Raw genomic sequence first — 23,699 nt, forward strand, 5'->3', positions numbered from 1 at the left:
ACAGCCATCATTAAAAAGGCACAACAAAGAATGTTCTTTCTACGTCAACTCAGGAAATTCAGACTGCCCCAGGAGCTGTTAATACAGTTTTACAGAGGAATTATTTAGTCTGTCGTTTGTATTTCTATAACTGTCTGGTTTCATACAGACATGAAACAGGACAGGTACAGATTCCAACAGATGGTTAAGACTGCAGAAAGAACAACTGCAATCAGCCTGCTTTCCACAGACGACCTGTATATTGCATGGGTCAGGAGGACGGCTGAGAAGATATCTGCAGACCTTTCCTGGACATAAATTGTTTCAGCTCCTTCCGTCAGGTTTTTGCTACAGGATTGTATGCCAAGACAACTAGACACAGGGAGTTTCTTCCTCTCATTCCATCACTCTGCTAAACACCTAATTTGCACAGTACTGTCTAATGTGGATGTATATTAATCCAGCGGTCCACGATGGTGGCCTGGTCCAACCCAGCCTGGCGTGGGGGGGGGATGCGTGTGCGCCCTTTGCTCGGACAAATGGAGCTAATGCATGAGCAGAGGACACTTGCCTTGTCGCGAAGCTCCACTCATGTAAGTGGAGCTTCGCACACCAGCACAAATGCCCTCTGCTCAAGCACCTTCCACTCACATAAGTGGAGCTTCGTGCGAGCACAAGGGCCCACGGCTCCTATGAGTGGAGCTTCATGCATGCATGTGCATGCTTGCCCATTGCTCGCATAGCCTGGTTTGAAACCTGGTTTGTACTGTGGGTTGGGACCTCTGTATTAACCCATACAATGTGGCTGTAGTATTATTTTTTTATTATCTTTAGTTCCGCCTTTTATTTGCATTATTGTTTTTGTTGTTATACTCTGTTGTTTCGCAACTACACTGCTTCTGTACTTCTTTGTGTGTCTAACCCCACTTGGCCAAATAAAGCATTCCATTCCATTGTAACATGCAATTGAATATTTCTTTCATATCCATCTAATGGTTAGGCTAGGAAATAAGGTACTAAGCTTCTGTATAGCAGGACATCTCATTAGCAGCAGAGGTTAAAGGGAATATTGGCTAATCAGAGAGCTGAAAATGTTGATAATACAGTTAACAGTGGAGCCATAAGTTCTACTAATCAAAGCTTCAGCTTGAAAAAAGGAATACGAGAAGAGCCCTATTCTTTTGCAACACAGCCCTTGCTCATATTAGGTCTCTCTCCTTCAGTGTCCGTCCCACCTTTTCGCCATGAACAAAACGATTGTCTCTTCTTTTGGCCCCATTCCTTATCATCTCCTGGAAAAATTATGTCATGCAGAAGATGCTTCCTTGACTTTTGATTTTCCTCCATTAGAAAGCTCAGAGAACAAATAAGCAGCAGTAGGACCATGAAAAGTTAGGGGCTGGGCACTCAAAGAAAAGGGCAGTGAAGAACAAGTCTGAGTGTTCACTAATAGCAACCCTTGATTCTTGGGAAGAACTAGGAATTAGAGGATATTCCAGTAATGCATTAATAGTCCTGAAATTATAGTCTATCTTTTTCTTCCTGAATTTCAACTACTAGAACATAGTGTCATTAAAGTGGACTAACAAGGATTCTTTATTAAAAACAAATTATGTATTTAGTAAACTATTCTAACTTTTGAATAATATACACAACATAAAATAATTTCTCTCTCTCACACACACACACGAATTAACTAAAATGTCTTCTGCATTGCATGAGACCTTAATATTTTAAATGGAATGTTTCACTTTTGCTAAGCAAGAATTCCCCAAACAAGTAAAATGAACTGCTTAGTTTACATGATTGTGAATAAAAATTAACATTAGAACTGGTTTAAAATTTTGAAGAACATAAAAATCACAACAGTGAAATGTTTTCTTCTTACAATATCACATCAAAATTGCAAAACAGTCCCCAATGATCACTAGGAAATCTGCCACAATCTAGTTTTTCCACACCAATTAAATCCAAACTCTGAGGAATAATCTGTCCACCATCTGTTGCACCTCGGAAAAACAGACGATCAAATCGACTTTTGCACTTGTATCTTACATTCAAGTTACTGTTTTGGTATGTATCCCATGTGTACTGGCAATGTTCAGGCTTGCCCAAGAACTCCCAAATATCCAAAACATTGTTAGGTAAGCCACCTATTTTAGCAACCTGATAAAGATAAGAGCAGAAAGTGATAAGAGAACAGTAAACATAATAATTATGTTGCTTTCAAGTTTGAATTAGGTTTTCCACTGATATGCTGCACAAGGCTTTCTTCCTAAAGTTGTGCACAGTGGTTTCTTCCCAAGACCTGGGGAAGATGGCCTTATGTGCAGTGTGGGATTCAAGTAATTTAACAACCGGTTCTCTGCCCTAATGATTTCTTCCAAAAACCAGTTTGCCAAACTGCTCAGAAAGTTAACAACTGGTTCTCCCGAAGTGGTGCGAACTGGCTGAATCCCACCACTGCTTATGTGTCCAGAGCAGGTATCACCCGTAAGGAGCAAGAGCAAAAATATGGTACAGGTCAGCTGGGGTTGCAGGTCATCCAGGGGCTGAGTTGCTGGGCTGGGACAAGAGCAGCAGGCTGGGGCTGCAAGGACTCCCTGGGGCAGCTGGGGTTTTTTGCTGCACTGTTGAGGCTCCCTTGGGCAGATGCAGCTTCATGCTGCACTGCTGGGCTGCAGCTTCACACCACACTGCTGGGATGGCTAGGGCTCTTGGGACAGTTGAGATTTGAGCCATGCTGCTGGGCTGCAGTTTTGCACCATGCTGCTGATGCTTCCTGGAGCGGCTGGTGTTTCCCAGGATAGTTGCAGCTTTGTGCTGAACCGCACTAATGGGCCTTTGGGCCTTTCTGCTGTATTGCATCTTAGGAGTTTCTTGCAGCCCCGGAGTGATGTAGTTCTGGGGCTGCTGTTGTACAGGGCAGCCAAAAGGGCAAAGATGGGAAGGGATAGTTGGGCAGTAGTGAAGAGGAGGCAGTCCCTTACCCTAAACAGAGGCTCGAGACTGGGAGGGACGTAAATTGGAATGGCTTAGACTGAAGTGGGCCCTCAACTAACTGGTGGAATTTGGTTAACAACAGCAACAGGGATTGCCATTACTAAGCATTGCAGTCATGTGACACTGGACTTTCTAACCACACTGCTTAGTGATGGATGTTCTTTCCCAACTTGTATCTTAAGGACTACCTATAGATACCAGGAAAGAAGATGCAAAAAAGAATCGGGGATGGGGGGCGGGGGACATTTGTCCTAGCTTACCTCTTTGTCTCTTAAGTTTGTATCACCTCCAAAAATCACAGAACTTGACTCAGGTACCTCTGCTATTTTGGCAAGTACCAGTTTCAACTGTTTTAAACGCTCTTCACTATGATCCTTAGTACTCTCCAAGTGGGAAGTCATAAGGCACAGGTCATTGCCAGAAATGTTTACCTGATTAAAAAAAAAACCAACAATATGCAAAGCATGAAAAAAATAAACTTTGTTTACATTACTCAGCTCTCCCATTTTTGATCATCACAAAAACGAAGCCTTTTAAAGCTTGTAAATCCACCTACCCTTAATTTAAATGGAAAATAAATAGGAATGCAAGCTATAATTATTTCAGGTTATCAGTGATCTCCTACAATAATAAACTACCCCCCCCCTTAATAACACACACAGACCAAGTTCTATCAGGACTCCCATTTTTCCTGGGCAAGTCCCCTGAAGAAGCTGCCCTGGACTGGGACTCTCCTTCAATAGCTTTTTATCCCAGCAACAGCTCAACCCATGTTTGAGTGCTGTTCAAGATGAGTTCTCCAAGGCTCCTGTTTGCTCTCTTTCTCCGCCCAGCACCCCAATCACACTGTCTCATGGGCACCTGCTTCCAAGGAGGCTCAGCCTTGGATTCCTTGGTAAGCTCTGCCCACAAACTCCATCTTCTTGTATAATATGCCCGCTCATGGGCTGGAGCAGTATAGGGGTTTTTTTTCTTAGCCCTTGACTTGAACTTTTAGGGACTAGATTTCTTTTGAGAATGCTTGCCAACAACTGAGGAAACAGCTTTTCCTCTTTCCTCGTAGTGCCTATCCTGCTTAGACATCCTCGTAAGTAAACAAGATGTCTGTCTATTCCAAATACAACCCCATGAGGCAGCACTGATCCAAAGGGAGAATTCTGGGAGTTGAAGTCCTCTAGGCTTAAAGTTGCCAAGGTTGGAGACCCCTGCTCTAGGTCCTTCCACTTCTCAGCCCTACTGGGACTCACTAGTTTAGCATTATATGCAAAACAATCAACTATGCTTGTGTTCTACATTTCCTCTTATACTTGAAAATAGCTTAAAAATAAGTATCCCATTACTATCCTGCATACTTCAAAAAAAACCCAATGGACTGTGGATTAAAATGTCACTAAGATATAGTAACAGGTATATTAATCAATGGGGTTGATTGATGGGGTTCCCAACCATGTCCCAACTCTGCTTAGCTTTTCAGAGAGGCTTCACTTTCTTGCATAGAACTAGAATATGAAAAGAAGAAAAGAGTGCCTTGATTTTAGCAGGTCACCTTGGGAAACATTTGGAATTAGGTTGTGGCAGAAGGGTGGCAAAGACAAATCCCTGTGCCTGAATCCTATACACTGCCCATTCATTAACCATGTGCAGGCCCAACAGTAATGAGCCCAACCCTCTCAAATATTTTCAAGTACAAGAAAAAATGTAAAACACAAGGATAGTTGACTACTTCGCATATAATGCTAAACTATAACACAGCTAATCTGTTTTAAACGTAGTTGTGAACACGACTAAATATTACAATAAGTGAAAATTTAGCTTTTAAATCCCCTTGTAATATTACAGAAAAGTTCTCATATTTTCTGATTTTCTCCAAATGTATATTCTATATACAAAGAACTAACATACAAAGCTAAATAGTGAAAATAAAATAACAGTTTAAAGTTAATAGTAAGAACACCCACTTCCTTCCCAACTAATGTCCCATTAACTTGCTTTTAAAAAGCCTTGACTTTAGGGTGCTAAACAATTTCCTCCATAAAGCTGAGGTAAAACTCACTTACATATACTGCTAATAAATTTCTCATCATAGAGGTTGTAGGAAAAGCTGTTATTTCATGTTTTAAAACTTTTACTCTTGATTTTTTTAGCATGACGGCGGTAAAATAACCATCCATATTACCTGGAGACAGATGGTCAAACATACCAAAAAAAAAAAAAAGGAAAGGTCAACACCATGGCATTTCACTCAGAATTTCCATACAATAGAAGACACTAATCTTGAATCTGGAAGAATTTCAGATCAGTGGTGGGATTCAAATTTTTTTACTACCAGTTCTGTGAGCGTGGCATGGCTTGGTGGGCGTGGCAAGGGAAGGATACTGTAAAATCTCCATTCCCTCCCCACTCCAGGGGAAGGTTACTGCAAAATCCCCATTCCCTCCCGATCAGCTGGGACTCAGGAGGCAGAGAACAGATGGGGGCGGGGCCAGTCAGAGGTGGTACTTACTGGTTCTCCGAACTACTCAAAATTTCCACTACCGGTTCTCCAGAACTGGTCAGAACCTGCTAAATACCACCTCTGGTATGCACCCATTATTTTCATTTCTCATTTTGAATTAACCCCATTAAACAAAGTTTCACTTTTTTTGGACCAAGGCTACACTTGGACTGTGCATGGGAAGCTGAAACCTGCAATCCCGAAGCTGTGCATGGAAAAGGAAGTACACTGGATTTAATTTATATTATTTAAACACAATTAATCCAGTGATTTCCCATGCATTCAATAATTTCCAGTTTTAGTTATACACTCAACCTTTGGAGTATTCTGGAAACTTCCCACAAAGGTTTTAAGGGATTATATATGTCAAGATTAAGATTAACATGTTTTCCAGTCTCGGATAAATCGCAATTAGATAAAAACAAGAACTTCTGAAGTCCACATAGCCACACCAGATACATGAGGCTGAAATTCACTAACTCACGTTTATGCATTCTAACCAGAGTTTATCTCTTCCTAGGAAGCTAGTATAATCAACTTTCTGCGGCTCTATATAGTGACATTATACAGTATCATAAAAATATCATTATTTGCAGTTGCTGCATTAATTTGAGAGTGACTACTATAACTTTATACATTAAATTGATAATTTCATTTACCTGGAATAATTGTGTAACTGACTGCTCTCTTCTGGAGGTAAGTTAAATATACAGGAATAACCTCTTGTAAAAATACCACATCTGGGCTGTATCTAAATTAAAAAGAGGCATTTATGATTGTAACTGTAGGAAGAAAAGTGGTCACTTCAAGAAAGCATACAAAATTATGATGCTAGGAACTGAATGGAGAATACTTTGCAATTTTCCAAAGTCAATTTCTTCTAACCCCTTTTAAAATAACCAGTGCACCAATTCACACTTCCCAGATTTTTATTTAGGGTACTAAAAATTCTGGGTTGCTTGAGATGTGATGTGAAAACCTTGTGATGATTCTCACACAAAAGTTATTTCTGAATGTTACTTAGGTATCAATAATGATGTTCAAGCATATGATAAAACTATATAATGTAAGCAAACCTCTGTCTCACAGAATTCCGCACCCCTGCAATGCAGCTATGAGTAGACATTTTTATTTCATTAACCATGAACTAGGTTTATCTATAAATCTTAAACCATTTTAATTTTTCTTATCTGAGGGACCGTCTCTTGCCGGTCACATCTACCCGACCCATCAGAGTGGGGAGGCAGGGAATGTTGCAGGTCCCATCCCAAAGGGAGATACACCTGGTGGGACCCAGAAGAAGGGTGGCTCCCTCTCTCTGGAACATCATTCAAGAGATTAGAAGGGCCCCCACTCTAATACTCTTCCGGAAGGCACTGAAGACCTGGTTCTGCCAGCGGGCCTAGGGAACCCAGAGCAGGATGGACCCCATTAAATGGCTCGTGTGATCTGCTGTCGCCGGGGTGGGGGGTGGAAGGTAAGGGGTGATTTTGTTATATTGTACTATATTTATTTTATTCTTTTTGTTAGTTTTTATTCTTTTAAACGTGGTCTTTTATTCTGTAAGCTGCCTTGAGTCGCCATGGGCGAATAGGTGGCAATATAAATTTAATAAATAAATAAATAAATCCAGTTTCAAACTCATGCTTTGAAAGTAGCTTAATACATTACAATATTGCAACCTGATCTTACCCTCAGATTTCCATCAGATATTCAGATGCTTACAGATACATTCAACTAAACAGTTAATAAAGATGGCAACTTTCATAAACTGCTTAAATCTTAAACTCTGTGGGCATATCTGTGGGCATTTGATAGTGCTTACTTCTAACTCGGCTGGCGACCCCTAGGGGGAGAGCCTTCTCTGTGGGGGCACCTACCGTCTGGAATGAGCTCCCCCTGGAGATACGGAGGATCCCGGATCTGCGCACCTTCCGCCGCGCTGTGAAGACCTTTTTATTCCAGCAGGCGGGCTTGGCCTAATCTCTTCCCTTTTAAATATGTAAATTTTAATCTGTTTTTAAATTATTGGGGTGTTTTAATCTGTCTGGGCCAAAATAATTTAATTTGATTTTATCTGGTTTTTAAATTTTTTATGTCTATGTTATTTTATTGTTTGGCTGTTCACCGCCCTGAGTCCTTCGGGAGTAGGGCGGTATACAAATCGAATAAATAAATAAATAAATAACTCTGTGTGTGTGTGTGTGTGTGTGTGTACTGAATATATGTTGGATTGCATAAGATGCCTTTGATCAGTTTAAAGTAACTTAGAATAGAATAACAGAGTTGGAAGGGACCTTGTAGGTCATCTAGTAAACTTGCTAACTGCAACTGCATCTACTCAGACAAAGCACTGCAATTCTTTAATAATCTTCTCAATGTATTTCTGCAGCATATTATAGATGAGATAGAGTAGAGTAGAGTAGGGTAGGGTAGGGTAGGGTAGGGTAGGGTAGGGTAGGGTAGGGTAGGGTAGAATAGAATAGAATAGAATAGAATAGAATAGAATAGAATAGAATAGAATAGAATAGAATAGAATAGAATATGGAAGGATCTTGGAGGTCTTCTAGTCCAGCCCCCTGCTCGGAGAACCTATACTATTTCAGATATGTGGCTGTCTAGTCTCTTCTTAAAAACCTCCAGTGATGGAGTGCCCATGATTTCTGAAGGTAAGCTATTCCACTGGTTAATTGTCTCACTGTTCGGAAGTTTCTCCTTAATTCCAGGTTGATTGGTTAGTTTTCAACCATTGTTTCTTGTCCTGCCCTCTGGTGCTTTGGAGAATAATTTGACCCTCTCTTCTTTGTGACAGTCCCTCAAATACTGGAATACTGGTATCATGTCGCCCCCATTCTTCTTTTCTTTACACTAACGAAACCCAAATCCTACAGCTGTTCTTCATATGTTTTAGTCTCTAGGCCTTTGATCATCTTAGTTGCTCTTCTCTGAACTTTTTCCAAGGTCTCAACATCTTTTTTGTATTATGGTGACCAAAATTGGTAGCAATATTCCAGGTGTGGTCTTACTAGGGTTTTATAAAGCAGTACTTCACATGCTAACCTTAATACTTCAGATGCTAACTTGAATAGCCAAAATGACTTGGTGCTAGGTACCTTCAATATTTATCAACCCAGATCTCTAAATCATCATGCAATACCATCATCAAATACAGAAAATGGCTATAAGAAATAATGGGAGCCATCTGAGGGCTATCTTTGGAGTGGTGCGGTGGCCTGGAGAAGCTCTTGCCTCACAATCAGGAGGCTGTGAGTTCGATCCTAGGTAGAGGCAGATGTTTCTCTCTCTCTGGGCAGACTGAGAATATATCTGCTTAACAAAACTCCGTATTGGCAACAGAAAGGGCATCCAGCCATTAAAACACTCTGCTAGTTCCATTCAGTTGCCCAGACTCCACCCCGCAAGGGATTATCAGATCGTTAAATGAAGATGATGATCTGAGGACTGTCTTTGGCAGAAAATTTGCAATAGTAATTTTGATTTATGTCCTTTTAATTTGCTTGTGGCCTTCTCCAAAACATGCTTTAATGAGCATTCTAGAATTACTAAGATCATAAATATGAGACTGACTGAATAAAACAGGGAATTAGCACAAGTTTAAGATTAATGTTCCTGCTTTAGAAGCACAATAACTTATCTCCAATTCATGCAAATTAAATATAATTATTTCTAACAGTGTCTAAATGAATAGTTGTATTTTACAGATACAAAGAGAGCATTTGGGCACCAGACAAAGTAACACACTTTTGCAGCTAAGTCTTAGACAACCTAAAACTTTTTGTTACTTATAGACTTACATGCACATATATTTTAGCACTGTATTACAAAAGAATTCAACTCTTATTAAAAAGTAGCTAGTACAAAACAAATGCATAATGTTCTCCAGAGCATGCTTGTTCTATAATTAATCTTGTTAAATCATTGGGGCTTATTTCCACTAGATGCTCATAGGATTACTGTGATAGATACTTACAAAGCTAGATAGGAACAGACTCCTCGTGCCCTTTCTTGCAGATTATTTGAATCCAGACCATCAATATTCCAAGTAATTAAAGAAAAAGTGCTGTCATCTTGTGGGCAGATGCCTGCAGCTTCCACTACTGCAGCAGTTACAGTATTGGTAGTCGAATGATCAGTTAGCTCAACACTGGAATGCACATACACAAATTAAGCATATTGCCTAAATAATTTTCTCAAGAACATTTACTTATCCACAGGCTTTAAAAAGTAATTTTAGAAAATTGCCATCTGCAGTAGATCCAGTTTACTACATAGCATGCAGTGGTTGTCACCAAAACATTTACAATTTTTCACATCAGAATTCAGCCTTGAAGCTATGTAGCCATCAACTTCCCTCTGGTGCCCTAAGGTTTTAGCTTGGCATGTGAAACTATCAAGTGTGTCAAGTCAGTTGCCAAGCATCTAAATTTTGAGCACATGAGCATGGGAATGCTGCAACGTTTGTGTGAAAAATGGTCACAAGTCACTTTTTTCAGTGGTGTTGTTAACAGTCACTAAATGAATTGTAAGTGGAGGACTATCTTATACATTAACTACATTATGTATGTTATATGCAGCCCAAGACAATTCCTCTTCACTCAATGCGGCTCATGCAAGTCAAAAGTTGGATGCCTGCATTTTAGATTATTCATACAATCTCTTGCCAATGCTATGACATCTGGTCAAATAGCTGTGAAATTCCAAACATCTCAAGTATATAATTTTGATTATAGTACTCTTATTTAAGATCTGTAGGGGATTCGCTACAAAGAGAAAAATCAGAACCCCATTAGACTTAGAGCAAAAAGTTGGTCACTGCTGTAAATCATACTGAACTAACTCCATGCAGTAGCATACCATAATTTATTTTTGAAACCCACCATATTAGAACCTATGCACTATTTATGCATAAATAACAAATTCAGGCACAAAGAAAATGATTAGGCAGGATCTTCCAAGTCAGCAAACAGGGTTGTAGGTATGTCATTTTGCACGGGGAACGGTTTTCTGCTCCACACAGCACCAAGTTTAATTTCTCTGTTGACTTTCAACCTCATAACTATAAACAGTTGCTGTAAAAAAAGATCCTTTAACAAATTTGAAAATGAGGAGAGAGTGAAAAGTCATTCTCTCTCTTATCCCAAATTGCCTCACAAAGTTGTGGTAAGGAAAATAGGAAGAGGAAGGTGTGTTGGATATGTTTGTCGCCTTGAGTTATTTGTAAAAATAATAAAGGTGAGATAATGGAAATAAAAGAAAAGGGATTAACATGGCTATATAATGGAGGGGAACGAAAGATTTTCCCTCCTTTTCTCCACAAAAAGCCTTCACATAAATAACTTACGGAGCCCCCGTGGCAGGAACTGGATGGGACATCCCTTCGACATCTTGCTCAGGAGACGGGTCAAAGTACGAATTCAGCGCCTTCTACAAAAGAAAAATCAAAAACTGGTACAGGTAGTCCTCGGCTTACGATCACAATTGAGCCCAAAATTTCTGTTGCTCAGGGCTAGAGCTCACAGTCTCCTGATTTCTAGGCCAGCACCTTAGTCGCTACACCAAACTGGTTCTCATTATAGGTGATCTTTGACTTACAACCACAACTGAGCCCCAAATTTCTGTGGCTAAGCGAGACAGTTGTTAAGGGAGTTTTACGACTTTTTTTTTTTTTTTTGCCACAGTTCTTAAATGAATCAGTGCAGTTGGTAAGTTAGTAGCCCGGCTGCTAAGTGAGTGGTGGCTTCCCCGTTGACTTTGCTAAATCAAAAGGTTGCAAAAGGTGATCCCATGACCCTGGAACATGCCAAACGGTCATAAATACGAACCCAGCTGCCAAGCATCTGAATTTTGATCACATGTTCATGGGGATACGGCAAAGGTCGTAACTAGGAAAGAACGGTCCCAAGTCATATTTTTCAGTGCCGTTGTTAACTTTGAACGGTCACTAAACCAACGGTTGCAAGTCGAGGATATCCTGTATCGTGGTGAAGGCTAAGAACGGCACCTACCTGCATATCCCAGCCATTCTCGGCCAGGTAGCGCTCAGCCGCGGCTGCGCCACTATTACTGATGGAGGCAAAATCCAAGCACAGGCGCTTCCGCTGCTCCTCCAAGTCTTCCCGCGGCCCTCCTTCCTCCGCCGATTCCACGCGCTGCCGCTCCTTCGCCTCGGAGGCCGCCTGCTCCGCCTCCCTGTCCGCACAGCCGCCCTCCATCTCTTGGAATAGTTGTTTAGCAAAGAAACCGCAGCGCCTTAAAACGACGCCAGGCCCACCAGCGCTTCCCCGGTCGAAGCGGAAAAAGGCTGCGCATGCGCCATCGAGGATCTGCGCCTCGGAGTTTCCTGTGGTTTTCCGAGCGTGGCGCGAGGCCGACGGAAGGCGGAGGTGCAAAGAGGCGGGCAGGTGATTCGAAAAAAAGGGGCTGGGACGTTCGATGGGTGGAACGTTCCCCGGGAGCTGCTTTTGCACTGGGACTACCGCGGCTCAGAGGCGCGGAGGGAGGGGCGGGGTTTGCGATTCTGCCCATGCTAATCGTCTGTTCTTTTGGGAAAACGAACGTAGGTTTTTCTCAGGTGGCGCTGCTCGGCTTCCTGGTACCGCCGCAATTTGAAGCCGCTCGGAACTGCCTCTTTGGGGATCAGCGACCCGGCTAGCATTCTTGCTCTGAAAGGATTCCACGTTTGATGCCATGGCTCGTTTCACCCTTCAAAGTGTTCGCGAGGTGATGAAAGCCGTGGTGGAGTCGCCCGGCTTCGATCGGGTGGCGAATAAGGTAATGAGGCGCTACCGTAGTTTCGTATTGCTGATTTTCCCGGGATGACCTTGAACAGGTCGAGCGAAAGGTTGCAGCAGCTACTGTAAATCCCGGCCTACTCCACTGCATGCTCTCAAGGTCGTTGGAGTAGAGCCGCATTAATCTTCTGTGCTAGCTAAAAATTAGTAAGACCCTTTTCAGACTAACACGTTTTATTAAAAGGTAAACTAGAACTCACATCTTGAGACACAATGGAGTGGCTGGACTGATACAGAATTTAAATTCAGATGGGAGGAGAGGAGAAAACAGAATGGTCACCCAGATGACCTGTGACACAGCTGACAAGTACCTTATCCAATAACAATTATAATGTGTTAAAAGCCACTGTGTCCGCTGAGATAGCGGGAAATGTTTAAAATGATAATTTTATTAAAGGTTACAATTAAAAAGATAAACCAATGCAAACGGAAAATATAGAAGATGAAAAAAAGAAAAAATAGAGAAAAGAAAAGAAAAAAATAGAGACAAAAGAAATATATAAAGAAATGGCTTTCTCCTTCATTGCAACAAGTATAAACAATGTTCAGGGAAGCTTTTATCAGTCAAGATCTGAAATAGGAGAACTACACTGTCAACCTAGAGGTTAACTTTATTGAGTGGCTTAATTCATATGTGTATCAATATACTACTAAAACTTGCTTTGTGTTTATGTCCCTATTTGTACCTTCAAGTTAGTGCAAAAGGTGCATTGTACAAAATTTGAATCAAGGTACATAAAGTATAAAAAATCCAAGAATTGAAATGTCTAATGTTCAGATCAGTTTTATTTGCAAAGTTAAAGCCTCCCTATGGGTCACATGATTGTGATTTACAAAGGTCCCTGTCAGTTTTCTGTAAACAAGTTGGTAGTCACTCCTATTCCCACTTTTTTTTTGTCTACCCGTGATTTGTCACTGAAGTTTGTCACTACAGTTACTGGTATTTTTCTATTTATGATGTATACACTTCTTAGATGATCAAGGGACTATCTAGCATTGGGCTAAAAAAATATATCAACCTAAAATTTAATGTTCATTCTGGTTGCATTAAACTTCATAGCCTTTCCCTCAAAGGATGACTCAGTGGGTCACAGGGTTGTCAAATTGGAATTTCTAATGAAAGGATGAGGTCTTACAACACCTATACAGTGAAATCTTTGGTTTAAACAAAGAGGGTTAAAAGTTGGACTTTAAAGTTGTTATTTCAGCTGCTGTTCAAGAATCTTTGAGTTCCTAGTGGTTAATCTTTTGCAGGTAAGTTTTCATTCATTTCATTTTTTCACTTCTCATTTTTCCTTGTTACTTTGGCATGGTGGAAAATTCCAAGTGCCTGATTGTTTTTTAACTGAGTTTACAATACTGTTTATTTTTTTTGGGAAAAAAATGTCAGTGGACCTTTCAGATTTTCTCCAGTATATTGTACAAAGCACATCCTGTGTGTACTATAAAACATTTCTGCCAAGTGCTCTAAATTAGGATCACATTATAGTAGTCCATGAGAGGCAAATCAGCATTCAGATGAGTTCAGTGAAGTCTAGATTCTTATTGTACATATAGGGAATGCAAATCTCCTTCCCAAAGTTTGGCTGGAATTATAAAACAAGATTTGTTTTATAATTATAAGACAAGATTTGTTGATTTCACAGCTATAAGAGGCCAAACTTAAACTACCATATTTTTTGAAGTATAAGAAGCACTTTTCCCTCCTAAAAGAGGGTGGAAATGTTGGTGTGTCTTATACACTGAATACAGCCATTTTTGGCCTCCCGAAGCCCCGCCCCGCTCGTCCCATTTTTACGAAAAATGGGCTCATTTTTTGCAAAAACAGGGTATGCAGAGAGTTTGGGAGGCCTGCAGAGTACTCCTGGGGGATGGGGAGGGCAAAAATGCTCCCGTTTTTGCAAAAAACAGGCCCGTTTTTCGCCATAAGAAGCCCAACTTAAACTAAGTACTAGGCCTAGGTTGCTATTATCTGCTATTACAAGTAGTCCTTGACTTACAGCTACCTGCCTTTTCTGTGATATGGATACAATGCATCAAAGGTTCCTTGCCTTTATTAAAGAGTTCTTATTTCACTATCTCACAGCATATTTCTAAGATGGGGGGGGGCAAAGTTCATTTTGTCCATTTTTACATGACCTGTTTGTCTTATAAAGATTACATTGATTTTCCCCCACCTTTCTGTCCTGATCCCTTTACTTTAGGAACCATGGGGAAAGTGGGAGAATAATATATTAGGGGGGTTGTTTTTGTTTTAGTGCCCATACAGATTCTCTCTCTCTGCCTCCCCCTGTAAAGCAGTCAAAATATAAACATTTGTCATAGAAATGCAGCTTTTCATTAATTTCCTGCAACTGGGGCAAAAGGAGCTGCCATCATCTATGCAAAAGAGAGTTAGCTTGGAAAAAACTTCCAAGAAGTACAAACTTAGCCCCTGCCAATATTTATTCCCTGCCCAATATTTAAGTAAATTTGCTAATAAAGTAACCTAAAATTATTCAGGATGCGTGAGTGCTAATTGAAAGTGGAAGTAAAGTAGAATCTTTATTATTCTGCTCAATAGAAAGCCAGCATGTGCGTATAGGGTGCAGATAAAATTCACGTTGACATTATGGAACTAGATTTCTGTTTGTCTTCTCAACCCAGATGAAGGTTGTCTCTGCAGACCCTGGAAAAATTGTCTGTGAAATGAAAGTTGAAGAACAGCATACAAACAGAGGAGGAACTCTGCATGGGGGCCTGACAGCAACTTTAGTAGACCTTGTGTCAACAGCTGCATTAATGTATACTGAAAGAGGAGCACCCGGTGTTAGTGTGGACATGAATATTACGTAGGTATCAAACTTGGTGAAGTTTATTCCCATGCTTTTTTGCTTTTACCTGAGCCTTCATTCTGCACTGAACAGGGCAAATCCAAATTGTGTTAATTCCAAGAAAGCATCAGGCCAGTCCAATGCTGAGATACTACAAGCTGTGTAATTTTTTAAAACTTAACTGCTTAAATACTTTTTGGAAAACTAGACTTCTGTATCCAGATTCTTCAGAAGTTCTAAAAGGTAGTGAAACATTCATTAGTCATGCTTTTATTTTGAAGTACCTGAGCCATTATTTTAGTTTTATTTTGTGTTGTACATTACTATGTATTCCATATTTACATATAGTAGCACTCCAAATTCAAATAGAACCTTTTCCTGATCATATTGGAGATTGGATGAGGTGAATGGCGTGATGGCCTAGAGGCTATGAGTTCAATTCTAGGTAGACCAGAGATTTCTCCCTCTGGGTGCAAAGGGAAAATTATCTGCTGTGAGCTACACATAGGCATCAGGAAGGGCATCCAAACAGTAAACACTCAGCTCCGTTCAGTCACCTCGATTCCACACCGATGCAAGGGATTACAGACTTCTTAAAAGAAAAAAAAGTGGAAATTGGACGAGGACTTTACTCTTAAGTCTGCAGGCTTCTCCAAGCTTCCTGTTATATATTAACAGCCTACAATTCAAAATCCTCAAACCTGTCACTCTGAGCAATATCCTTCTCATTGCATTCTTTTTTTTTTTTTTTTTTTTTTTTATTATTGAAAAGGTTTTCAAATACAAATTTTTCCCCCTTTTTCCCCCCCCTCCCCCCCCTCCCTAACCCCCCCTCCCCACCCTTCCCCCCCTGTGACTTCTTCGTAACAAAAAAAAAACCCTAATTCATAACAGATTACTTACTCCCTCCTCAAAATACTGACCTTTACTTACTAAAAGTATTATAAATCCCCCTTTATCCATACATTTCAAAAAAGAAGAAGAGAAAAAAAAACAAAACAAAAAAAAACAAACACATTATACTATAACTATTATAAAATAACTCTAATTTAGCATAATAGTGTTTTATATCTATGCATTATTGCAACAATTCAAAACCACCTTCCACTTTAAAACTATACAATAAGTCCTACTTTAATAACATTTCAAAGCGGGCTCCCCATAAAATCTAATTTAACATTTATTCCACTCTATCCATTTCCTCCACTCCCCTAAATGTATCACTTAAAAATCCCTTTTCTTAAACTAATCAGTCTGTAGCTAGCTTATTCACCCACTGTCTTACAAATTTACCATACACAACAATTCTTGATATCTTTAATTCACTGCCCACACTACTTAAAAATATATATATATATATATTCCATTATATCTAAATAAAAAAAAGAAAAGACAATAACTTTAAATTTATAGTCCATATAATATCTTCTTGAAGTCTTTCCACTGGATTGTTAAAACCAACATCCATAATAGGGTGACATAGCTTGCGGATGCAACAGTTTATTCAAGATCTCCAATCATATCTGCCCCCATCAGTAGTAAACATCTTCTTATATATATAAAAGTAAAAACAACCACCCGAGTGACATTATAATTGTATTCCATATAATAATAATTGTGGGTTTCATCAGGATTATTAATTTCCATCATCGTATTGGGTAACAACCCGATCTTCTGCATGTCCCAATGTGATTCTCTTGCCTTATAATTCAAGATAATTATAATATATTTATCAACACAAAAAGAAGTTTCAAAATAGATAATTCAAAACCATCAATTTGAGGCTCTTTCCATGTCCCAAAATTACGGCAATGCAGAGATCTGCCACTATCCTCAGGATGATATTGACCAATATGTCGCCTCCTCTATGTTTTCACATAATCATTCATATTTTAAAATCACTGGCTTCACTGTTGCTTGGGTTAGAAATTTCTATTTTTGTACAACCTATTTCTTTTTTTGTTTTCTTTTTGTGGGTTTGACCTCCATCCTAATTTTTTGTGTCTCGCATTTCTTTTTTATCCCTTGTATATCCTCTAATTGGTTTCCATGCTTGTCCTTGCCTTGATAAGTCATCACATTAAAATCAGATGGCACTTCTCTCAAATTTGTAGATAATCCAGCTGGGGTATCCGATAAATCCAAAGGCAATTTATCTGGTACAGTCTCTGTCTTTAGTTCCAGCTCCTTCTGCTTATCCTGTATTATATCTGAAGACGTTAAATTCATTTTCAACCTATTTTGATAAAATTCTTCCGCCCTTTCAACAGTATTTAACTGGTATCTTTCTCCTTGATATCTCAATATAATACCAACTGGGACGTCCCACCGGAATTGAATATTTCTCCTTTTTAACTCAGACACCAGAAAGCCAAATTTCTTCCTTTCCATTAATATCTTAGGTGGGAGTTCCTTGTAAATCCAAATCTTTCTTCCATACAATTGCAAATTAGAATTGAAGGAATTTTGCACAATTTTATTCCTAATTTCTTTATCTGAAAAATAGATTACCACATCTCTAGGCAATTGCCTTTGCTTGGCAGTCCAAGAGTTTATTCGATAAGCTCTGTCAATCCTACAAAACACTTCCTCAGGTTGAATCTTTAAAATCCCAGCTAGAAATTCAGAAGATATTTTCCTTAATTCATCTCTGTTATTTTCCTGCAAACCTCTAAGTCTTATTGCATATTCTGTGAAATTATATTGTATCTTTAGAACCTCTTTTTGAATCCTCTGTTCCAGATATTCTACATTACCAGACTTTTGGTCAGCATCCATTTTAAATTTTTCTTCTGAACTATAATCCTGAATATTTAACAAATCATTTTCAATTTTTTGAATTCTATTGTCCAATTTATCTTGAATTTCATCCATTTTTGACTCTAGTAAATTAGTATTTGTATCCAACCGAATCATGAATTCTGGCAATTTTAAAATTTTTTGCTGCAAAAAGTCAAACTTGGATTTCACCAATTCCTTAGTTTCCTGCTTAAATTTTTCAAGTTGCTGATTCACAATCTCATCCCTTCTTTCAATCTCCTCTAAGAGAAATTCTATTATATTAAAATCAGGTTTCTGGGACTGAAGAGTTAAAACATATTGCTTTAAATTCTTGGTGGGGGAATCCCCCCCACCTATTTGTTTGTCTGACTTCACAAGCCTCAGTGCCATGTTTCCGCCTAAGCAGGCTTTGTTAGAAGAAGAAAAAAAAAAAAACAAGACAAAAGACTTCCAGCCAGCAGCACTCAAGCCTCCAGGGAAAAAAGAGAAAAACAAAAACAGGAGCGGAGTTTTGTCTACAAATGTAGCCAGTGGTATTTATTCCGCTACATTGTAATAATAAAAAACGGAAGAACTTTCCCTCTCAAACTCTTCTCCAGCCGCGGCAGACGCCATTTTAAAAAGAAACTTTTTTCCTCTTTCTCTTCCTCTATTCTCTTAAGTAATTTTTAAAAGATAAGTAAAATACTTGCGCTTCAGTATTACAGGTCCAGCTCACATTTTCTTTGAGTAATCTGTCAAATTCGCAAGCTTGCTTTTGACGCCTGGCTCTGCATTAGCAGAGGTCTCCCAAAGCCCGGAGCAGCGGCTGGGGATATGGGGCATCTCATCCGCTCCATCCCAAAAGTAAAAGAAAAACTTTTGGGACTCTGCAGAGAGTTCTACCCACCCCTGCCGGCTCTATCTCCGTTTCCTCATGGGAACGGAGTTTTTTCGAGCCGCCGTTCCGTTGTGAAGGCGGCTCTGACAGGCAGTGGAAGCTGACGATCCCTAAGGAACGTCTGGCGGCGGCCAGCAGCAAACAGGAAGTGCCTCATTGCATTCTTTTTTAATGTACATGTCATACCGAAAGATTTTTATATAAGCAAAGTTTAGGGTGGTATCTATCATTCTGCTCTCCCCAAAACTGTGTTGAATAAGCATTACTAAAAGCGATGGATTGGGTCCCTCTGCAAATATCTCAGCTAAGCAGAAGAAAAGATATCCAACAATTTATTCAGTACTCCTTTTTGGCTTTTATTAAACAGTCAAAAAGTTGCTTAGGCAGGAAATTCAGTGGCTCTCTTTGAATCAGTCTGTTTCTTCTATCGCTCTGCCTCAGAATGCTTAGAGGACAGTTGTAAGGATGGAGTGAAGGAAGACAACAGCTCACATTGCCTTTCATTGTACATATAACAAATATTTTCCGCTTCTGTATTCTAGGTACATGTCATCAGCTAAGATTGGGGAAGAAATCCTGATCACTGCTGAGATTCTGAAGCAAGGAAAAACTCTGGGTTTTGCCACCGTGAATTTAACAGATAAGACAACAGGAAGATTGATAGCGCAAGGGAGGCACACCAAGCACTTGGGATAACAGTCATAAAAAAAATAAAATAAAATCCTGAGAAGAATGCAAGATGGAGGAGTGTACCTCCGCAAGTTTCAAAATTGAAATGCAGCCATTGGGTAACGAAATAATATCACAGTGTTGAAATCTGTTGTTTAAATTACATTGTTGGCCCAAGGTCAGATTTGTTGGTGTATAAATGTATGCACGTGTCTGTACATGTATTTATATTTATGTACAAACGTGTCTAGGGTGGATGGATAAGATGACTTGTTTGTTAATGGAACATACATGTAAGAAATTGTTTCTCCTGCTACAAAAAATAGTACAGTGGAGTTAATATAAGTGTGAACCTGGAAGCACTGAAGAAAAGATCAGAGAAAACAGGTTTTTCCTCCTGAAACTTAAAGTTCCTTTTGAGTTTCAGTTGTGGGAGGGACAGATGATGGCAGCTTCTAAGCCACTCTTTCTCAACTTCCGCAACTTTTAAGCATGGCTGGCTGGGGAATTGTAGGAGTTGAAGTCCACACAGCTGCAGGTTGCTGAGGTTGAGAAACATTGTTCTAAGCACTGGATTGAATCAAGAAGAGAAGCTGTTTTTCCCAGATGTAATTCTTCCCCTGCAGCTCTGGGAGGAACAAAACACTCAGGGAAGCGGTTTTCCATCTTTGGGAAGAGCATAAAAGGCAATGCTAGGAGCTACAAGGAGGTTTTCAAAAAAGTAACGTGTTATTATGTTTGCAGGGGCTCCAGATGCCTTTTGTATTGGTGCCTTTAAGCCATGGGGTTCACTTGAATGTATTATTTTTTTAAATCCAGTGTTGAATGAGTGCCCACCTAATAAAACAAGGTGAAAGTCCAAAATCTTTTAAATGGCAATAGTCTTTCCAAAGGAATTTGTCTTGTTAAAAAATCCTGAGTGGCTGCTGCTATTCAGTAACATTTTGATTTAGAAAATTTTAATTTCAGTGTAAAATCATTTCTGCTATGCGTACCACAACACCAGCAAGAAGATTTTATCCCTTACTTTCTTACACTTTTTTATTTAACAACCTTCCCAGAATCAGATGCACCGAATGTAGATGAGTGCAGAAAAAGCCTACGTGGTTGAAGGAGAGAGCAGAGGCCATTATTATTATTATTATTATTATTATTATTATTATTATTATTATTATTATTTTTAATTTGATTTATATGCCGCCCTTCTCCGAAGACTCAGGGCGGCTTACAATGTGCTCAGCAATAGCCTTCATCCTTTTGTATATTTATACAAAGTCAGCTTATTGCCCCCACAAACTGGGTCCTCATTTCACCTACCTTAGAAAGGATGGAAGGCTGAGTCAACCTTGAGCCTTGGCGAGATTCGAACCCTGCAGTAATTGCAGGCAGCTGGTCTTAATAAGCTTAATAACAGGGTGCCTTAAACCCCTGTAGTACCAAGGCTCTTGGTATAATAATAATAATAATAATAATAATAATAATAATAATAATAATATTATCATCATCATCATCATCATCATCATCATCATCATCATCATCTTGTGGGACTTTAGGATTCAGACTGACAGGCACTTGGTCCACAACACACCTGACATAACAATAGTTGAAAAGAAAAAAGTATGGTTCATTGACATTGCAATACCTGGTGATACACGGATTGAAGTTAAGCAACAAGAAAAAATCACAAAGTACCGGGATTTGCAAATTGAAGTTGAGCGACTGTGGAAAAAGAAATCGTGTGTTGTCCCAATTGTAATTGGAGCCCTTGGAGCAATACCCAAAGGGCTACCCCGCTATTTAGAAATTCTAAGTTTACCGGACTTGAACATTTTGACTCTACAAAAAACCACCTTACTCAGCTTACATCCTCCGACAATACCTTAACAGTTCCTAGGTCCTTGGTTAGGACTCGAGCTGCTGAGCTATTAACCAGCCTCAAAGGCTGTGAATCTCACTAAAGATAATAATAATAATAATAATAATAATAATAATAATCATGATCCCACAACTGTGATGCTCTCCGGAGAGATTTCTAAAAGGAGGAAACCCCCTACATTGTTTGGCTAGTGATTTTGCTTGGGTTTACTGTTTTATTGAAGCCAAAGATTGTTATTCACTGCAGAACTAAATAACCTTTGACTTGTCTTGAAAAAAAGCTAAATAGGATCAACTTATTAACTGGATGGTAGAACACTGGGAAACCGCAAGGCCTGTGATGGCAAACCTATGGCATGCAGAGGTGGCACGCAGAGCCCTCTCTGCTGGCATGTGCGCCGTCACCCCAGGTCAGATCTCTGTGGTGTTTCTTTCGTGAGCTTCTGCTTCCCTGCAAACGATGAAACAGCAACTCACGAAAGAAAAAGAGCTTTCCTCTTGCTGCTCTGCCAGTGCGTTGGGATGCCCCGTCTCCCGCCAGCCAGGTGGTCTTCGGGCTTCTGCTGCGCATGTGCGCATGTCTGCGCTGCACACATCCGCACACGTGTGCACACCTTTCAGTTTGGGCATGCGTGCGCAGTTTGGGCAGTCGGTTTCTAAAAGGTTCGCCATCACTGCTATAGGTTATATTTATTTGTTACATTTATTTGCTGCCCGTCTCACCACAGGACTACTCTGGGCGGCTTGCAACAGTAAAATGGGAAAAGTAATTAAAAAATGTAAACATAACAATGAAACAAGAAAAAGAAACAAGAAAAATACAATTATATGAATTTAAAAAGATAGATGGTAGGAAGCAGGAAGCAGCTGTAGCCACCTCCAATGGGATACTCTCTTATTGGGTCATCTCTTCAGGTTATTTGAACGCCCAATTGTCTTACATTCTGACACATCCCAAGACTTCTTCATTAGTTGTGAATATGCTTGATTTGAAGGAAAATATGCCTCTTGTGGTTTTCAGCAAATTGCAGTGTTTGCCTTTTGCCCTTTTAGACTGTCCCTCTCCAACAGCAGTGGCATCATTACAGTTTATTCAGATTTGATGCCTGCCTTAGTGAAGTCTATCACGATTGGATAAGCGGTGACCGTAGTAGATTTGGAGGGAATGAAAGTATATTATTCTATAACCCAAACATTTTTAGACTATCAAACTTGATTAAAAGGCATTAGCTTTTGTGAGCTATAGGTCACACTGGCCTGAAAAAGTAGCACCACTTTCCTGATTTTTTTTTATTGCCATTGACTAACAGAACTCTTCTACGATATTCTACAAGCAATCATCTGTCCTTACGCTGCAACTTTTTGACCTAGTTTGTGCAAAGTGCTTATAAAGCTATACAGTAAAATAGCAGGGGATGAAATAGCTCCTTAGTGCTCCCTACAGCGAAGCCATCATGCTTGTTAAACATCTTCTAGAACTGGAATTGCCAGAGTGGGTTGTTTTCAATTTAAACAATTACTCGATTGCTTCCAGTTTCGACTTCTGTGGTTATTCCCTGTCCTCATTCTGAGCAGGAGGGGAAACAATACAAGAGATCCTATGGGGAAGCCAATCAAGTTGTTAAAATGAGGACAGCGTGTCGAACAACAAATGGAACGGAATTGCACAAAGATAGAAAATAACTGGTTTGGGAAGCATCATTACAAAGATGGAATATGTAAAAAAAACCAAAGTTGAAACGAATGCATTGTGTCAGAATGGGCACTGATTGCAGACCAGATAACCCCCTTCAAATCTTTTCCACGGAGTCTACCCTTTGGAGTAGATTTGGACTTACAGGAGAAAGGAAATTTAATGTTCGTACTCAGTATTTCTGTGCCAGAATTCCATTAGCTAATTAAGTTGTAATTAAGTCGTAGCTAGACACTTTTCTCCTGTTTAACATCCACATGATGCTGTCGACCATTCAACAGCAGATGAGGTACAAATAGCCCTCGATTTGCAACAGTTCATTTAATGACAGTTCAAAGTTACAATGGCACTGAAAAAGTGACCATTGTAACCATTTTTCACAGTTACAACCTTTGCAGCCTCCGCATGATCATGCAATCAAAATTCAGATGCTTGGCAGCTGGTTCATACTTACAACCACCATTGCTGTGTCTCAAGGTTGCGAGTTCACCTTGTGCAACCTCAATGGGGAAGCCAGATTCACTTAACAACCAGGTTACTAACTTCACTTAACAACTGGCAAGAAAGGTCATAAAATGGGGCAAAACTCACTTAACAAACATCTCAACAGAAATTTTGGACTCAATTGTGGTCATAAGTCGAGGACTACCTGTATATGACACCCAGCTTTATATCTCCACCCCAGCTGGAACAGCTGAGT

General features: G+C 39.7%; 2 protein-coding genes across 2 annotated transcripts; one reads left to right on the plus strand and one right to left on the minus strand.

The window, feature by feature from the left end:
* Window positions 1–1,551: 1,551 nt before the first annotated feature.
* Window positions 1,552–11,796, minus strand: TDP2 (tyrosyl-DNA phosphodiesterase 2). The gene is made up of 7 exons (XM_034429277.3): window positions 11,503–11,796; window positions 10,839–10,921; window positions 9,468–9,641; window positions 6,136–6,227; window positions 5,040–5,158; window positions 3,243–3,413; window positions 1,552–2,145 (listed from the first exon to the last, which is right to left on the minus strand). The coding sequence occupies exons 1-7, from the start codon at window positions 11,707–11,709 to the stop codon at window positions 1,864–1,866; spliced, it is 1,128 nt and encodes a 375-aa protein (XP_034285168.2). The 5' UTR covers window positions 11,710–11,796; the 3' UTR covers window positions 1,552–1,863.
* On the plus strand, window positions 11,636–20,295 carry ACOT13 (acyl-CoA thioesterase 13). The gene is made up of 4 exons (XM_034429279.3): window positions 11,636–11,898; window positions 12,058–12,268; window positions 14,935–15,119; window positions 19,305–20,295. The coding sequence occupies exons 2-4, from the start codon at window positions 12,185–12,187 to the stop codon at window positions 19,456–19,458; spliced, it is 423 nt and encodes a 140-aa protein (XP_034285170.2). The 5' UTR covers window positions 11,636–11,898; window positions 12,058–12,184; the 3' UTR covers window positions 19,459–20,295.
* Window positions 20,296–23,699: the final 3,404 nt, after the last annotated feature.

The sequence above is a fragment of the Pantherophis guttatus genome, chromosome 3 (genome assembly GCF_059756535.1).
Source record: "Pantherophis guttatus breed Tessera chromosome 3, ASM5975653v1, whole genome shotgun sequence".
Taxonomy (NCBI): Eukaryota; Metazoa; Chordata; class Lepidosauria; order Squamata; family Colubridae; genus Pantherophis; species Pantherophis guttatus.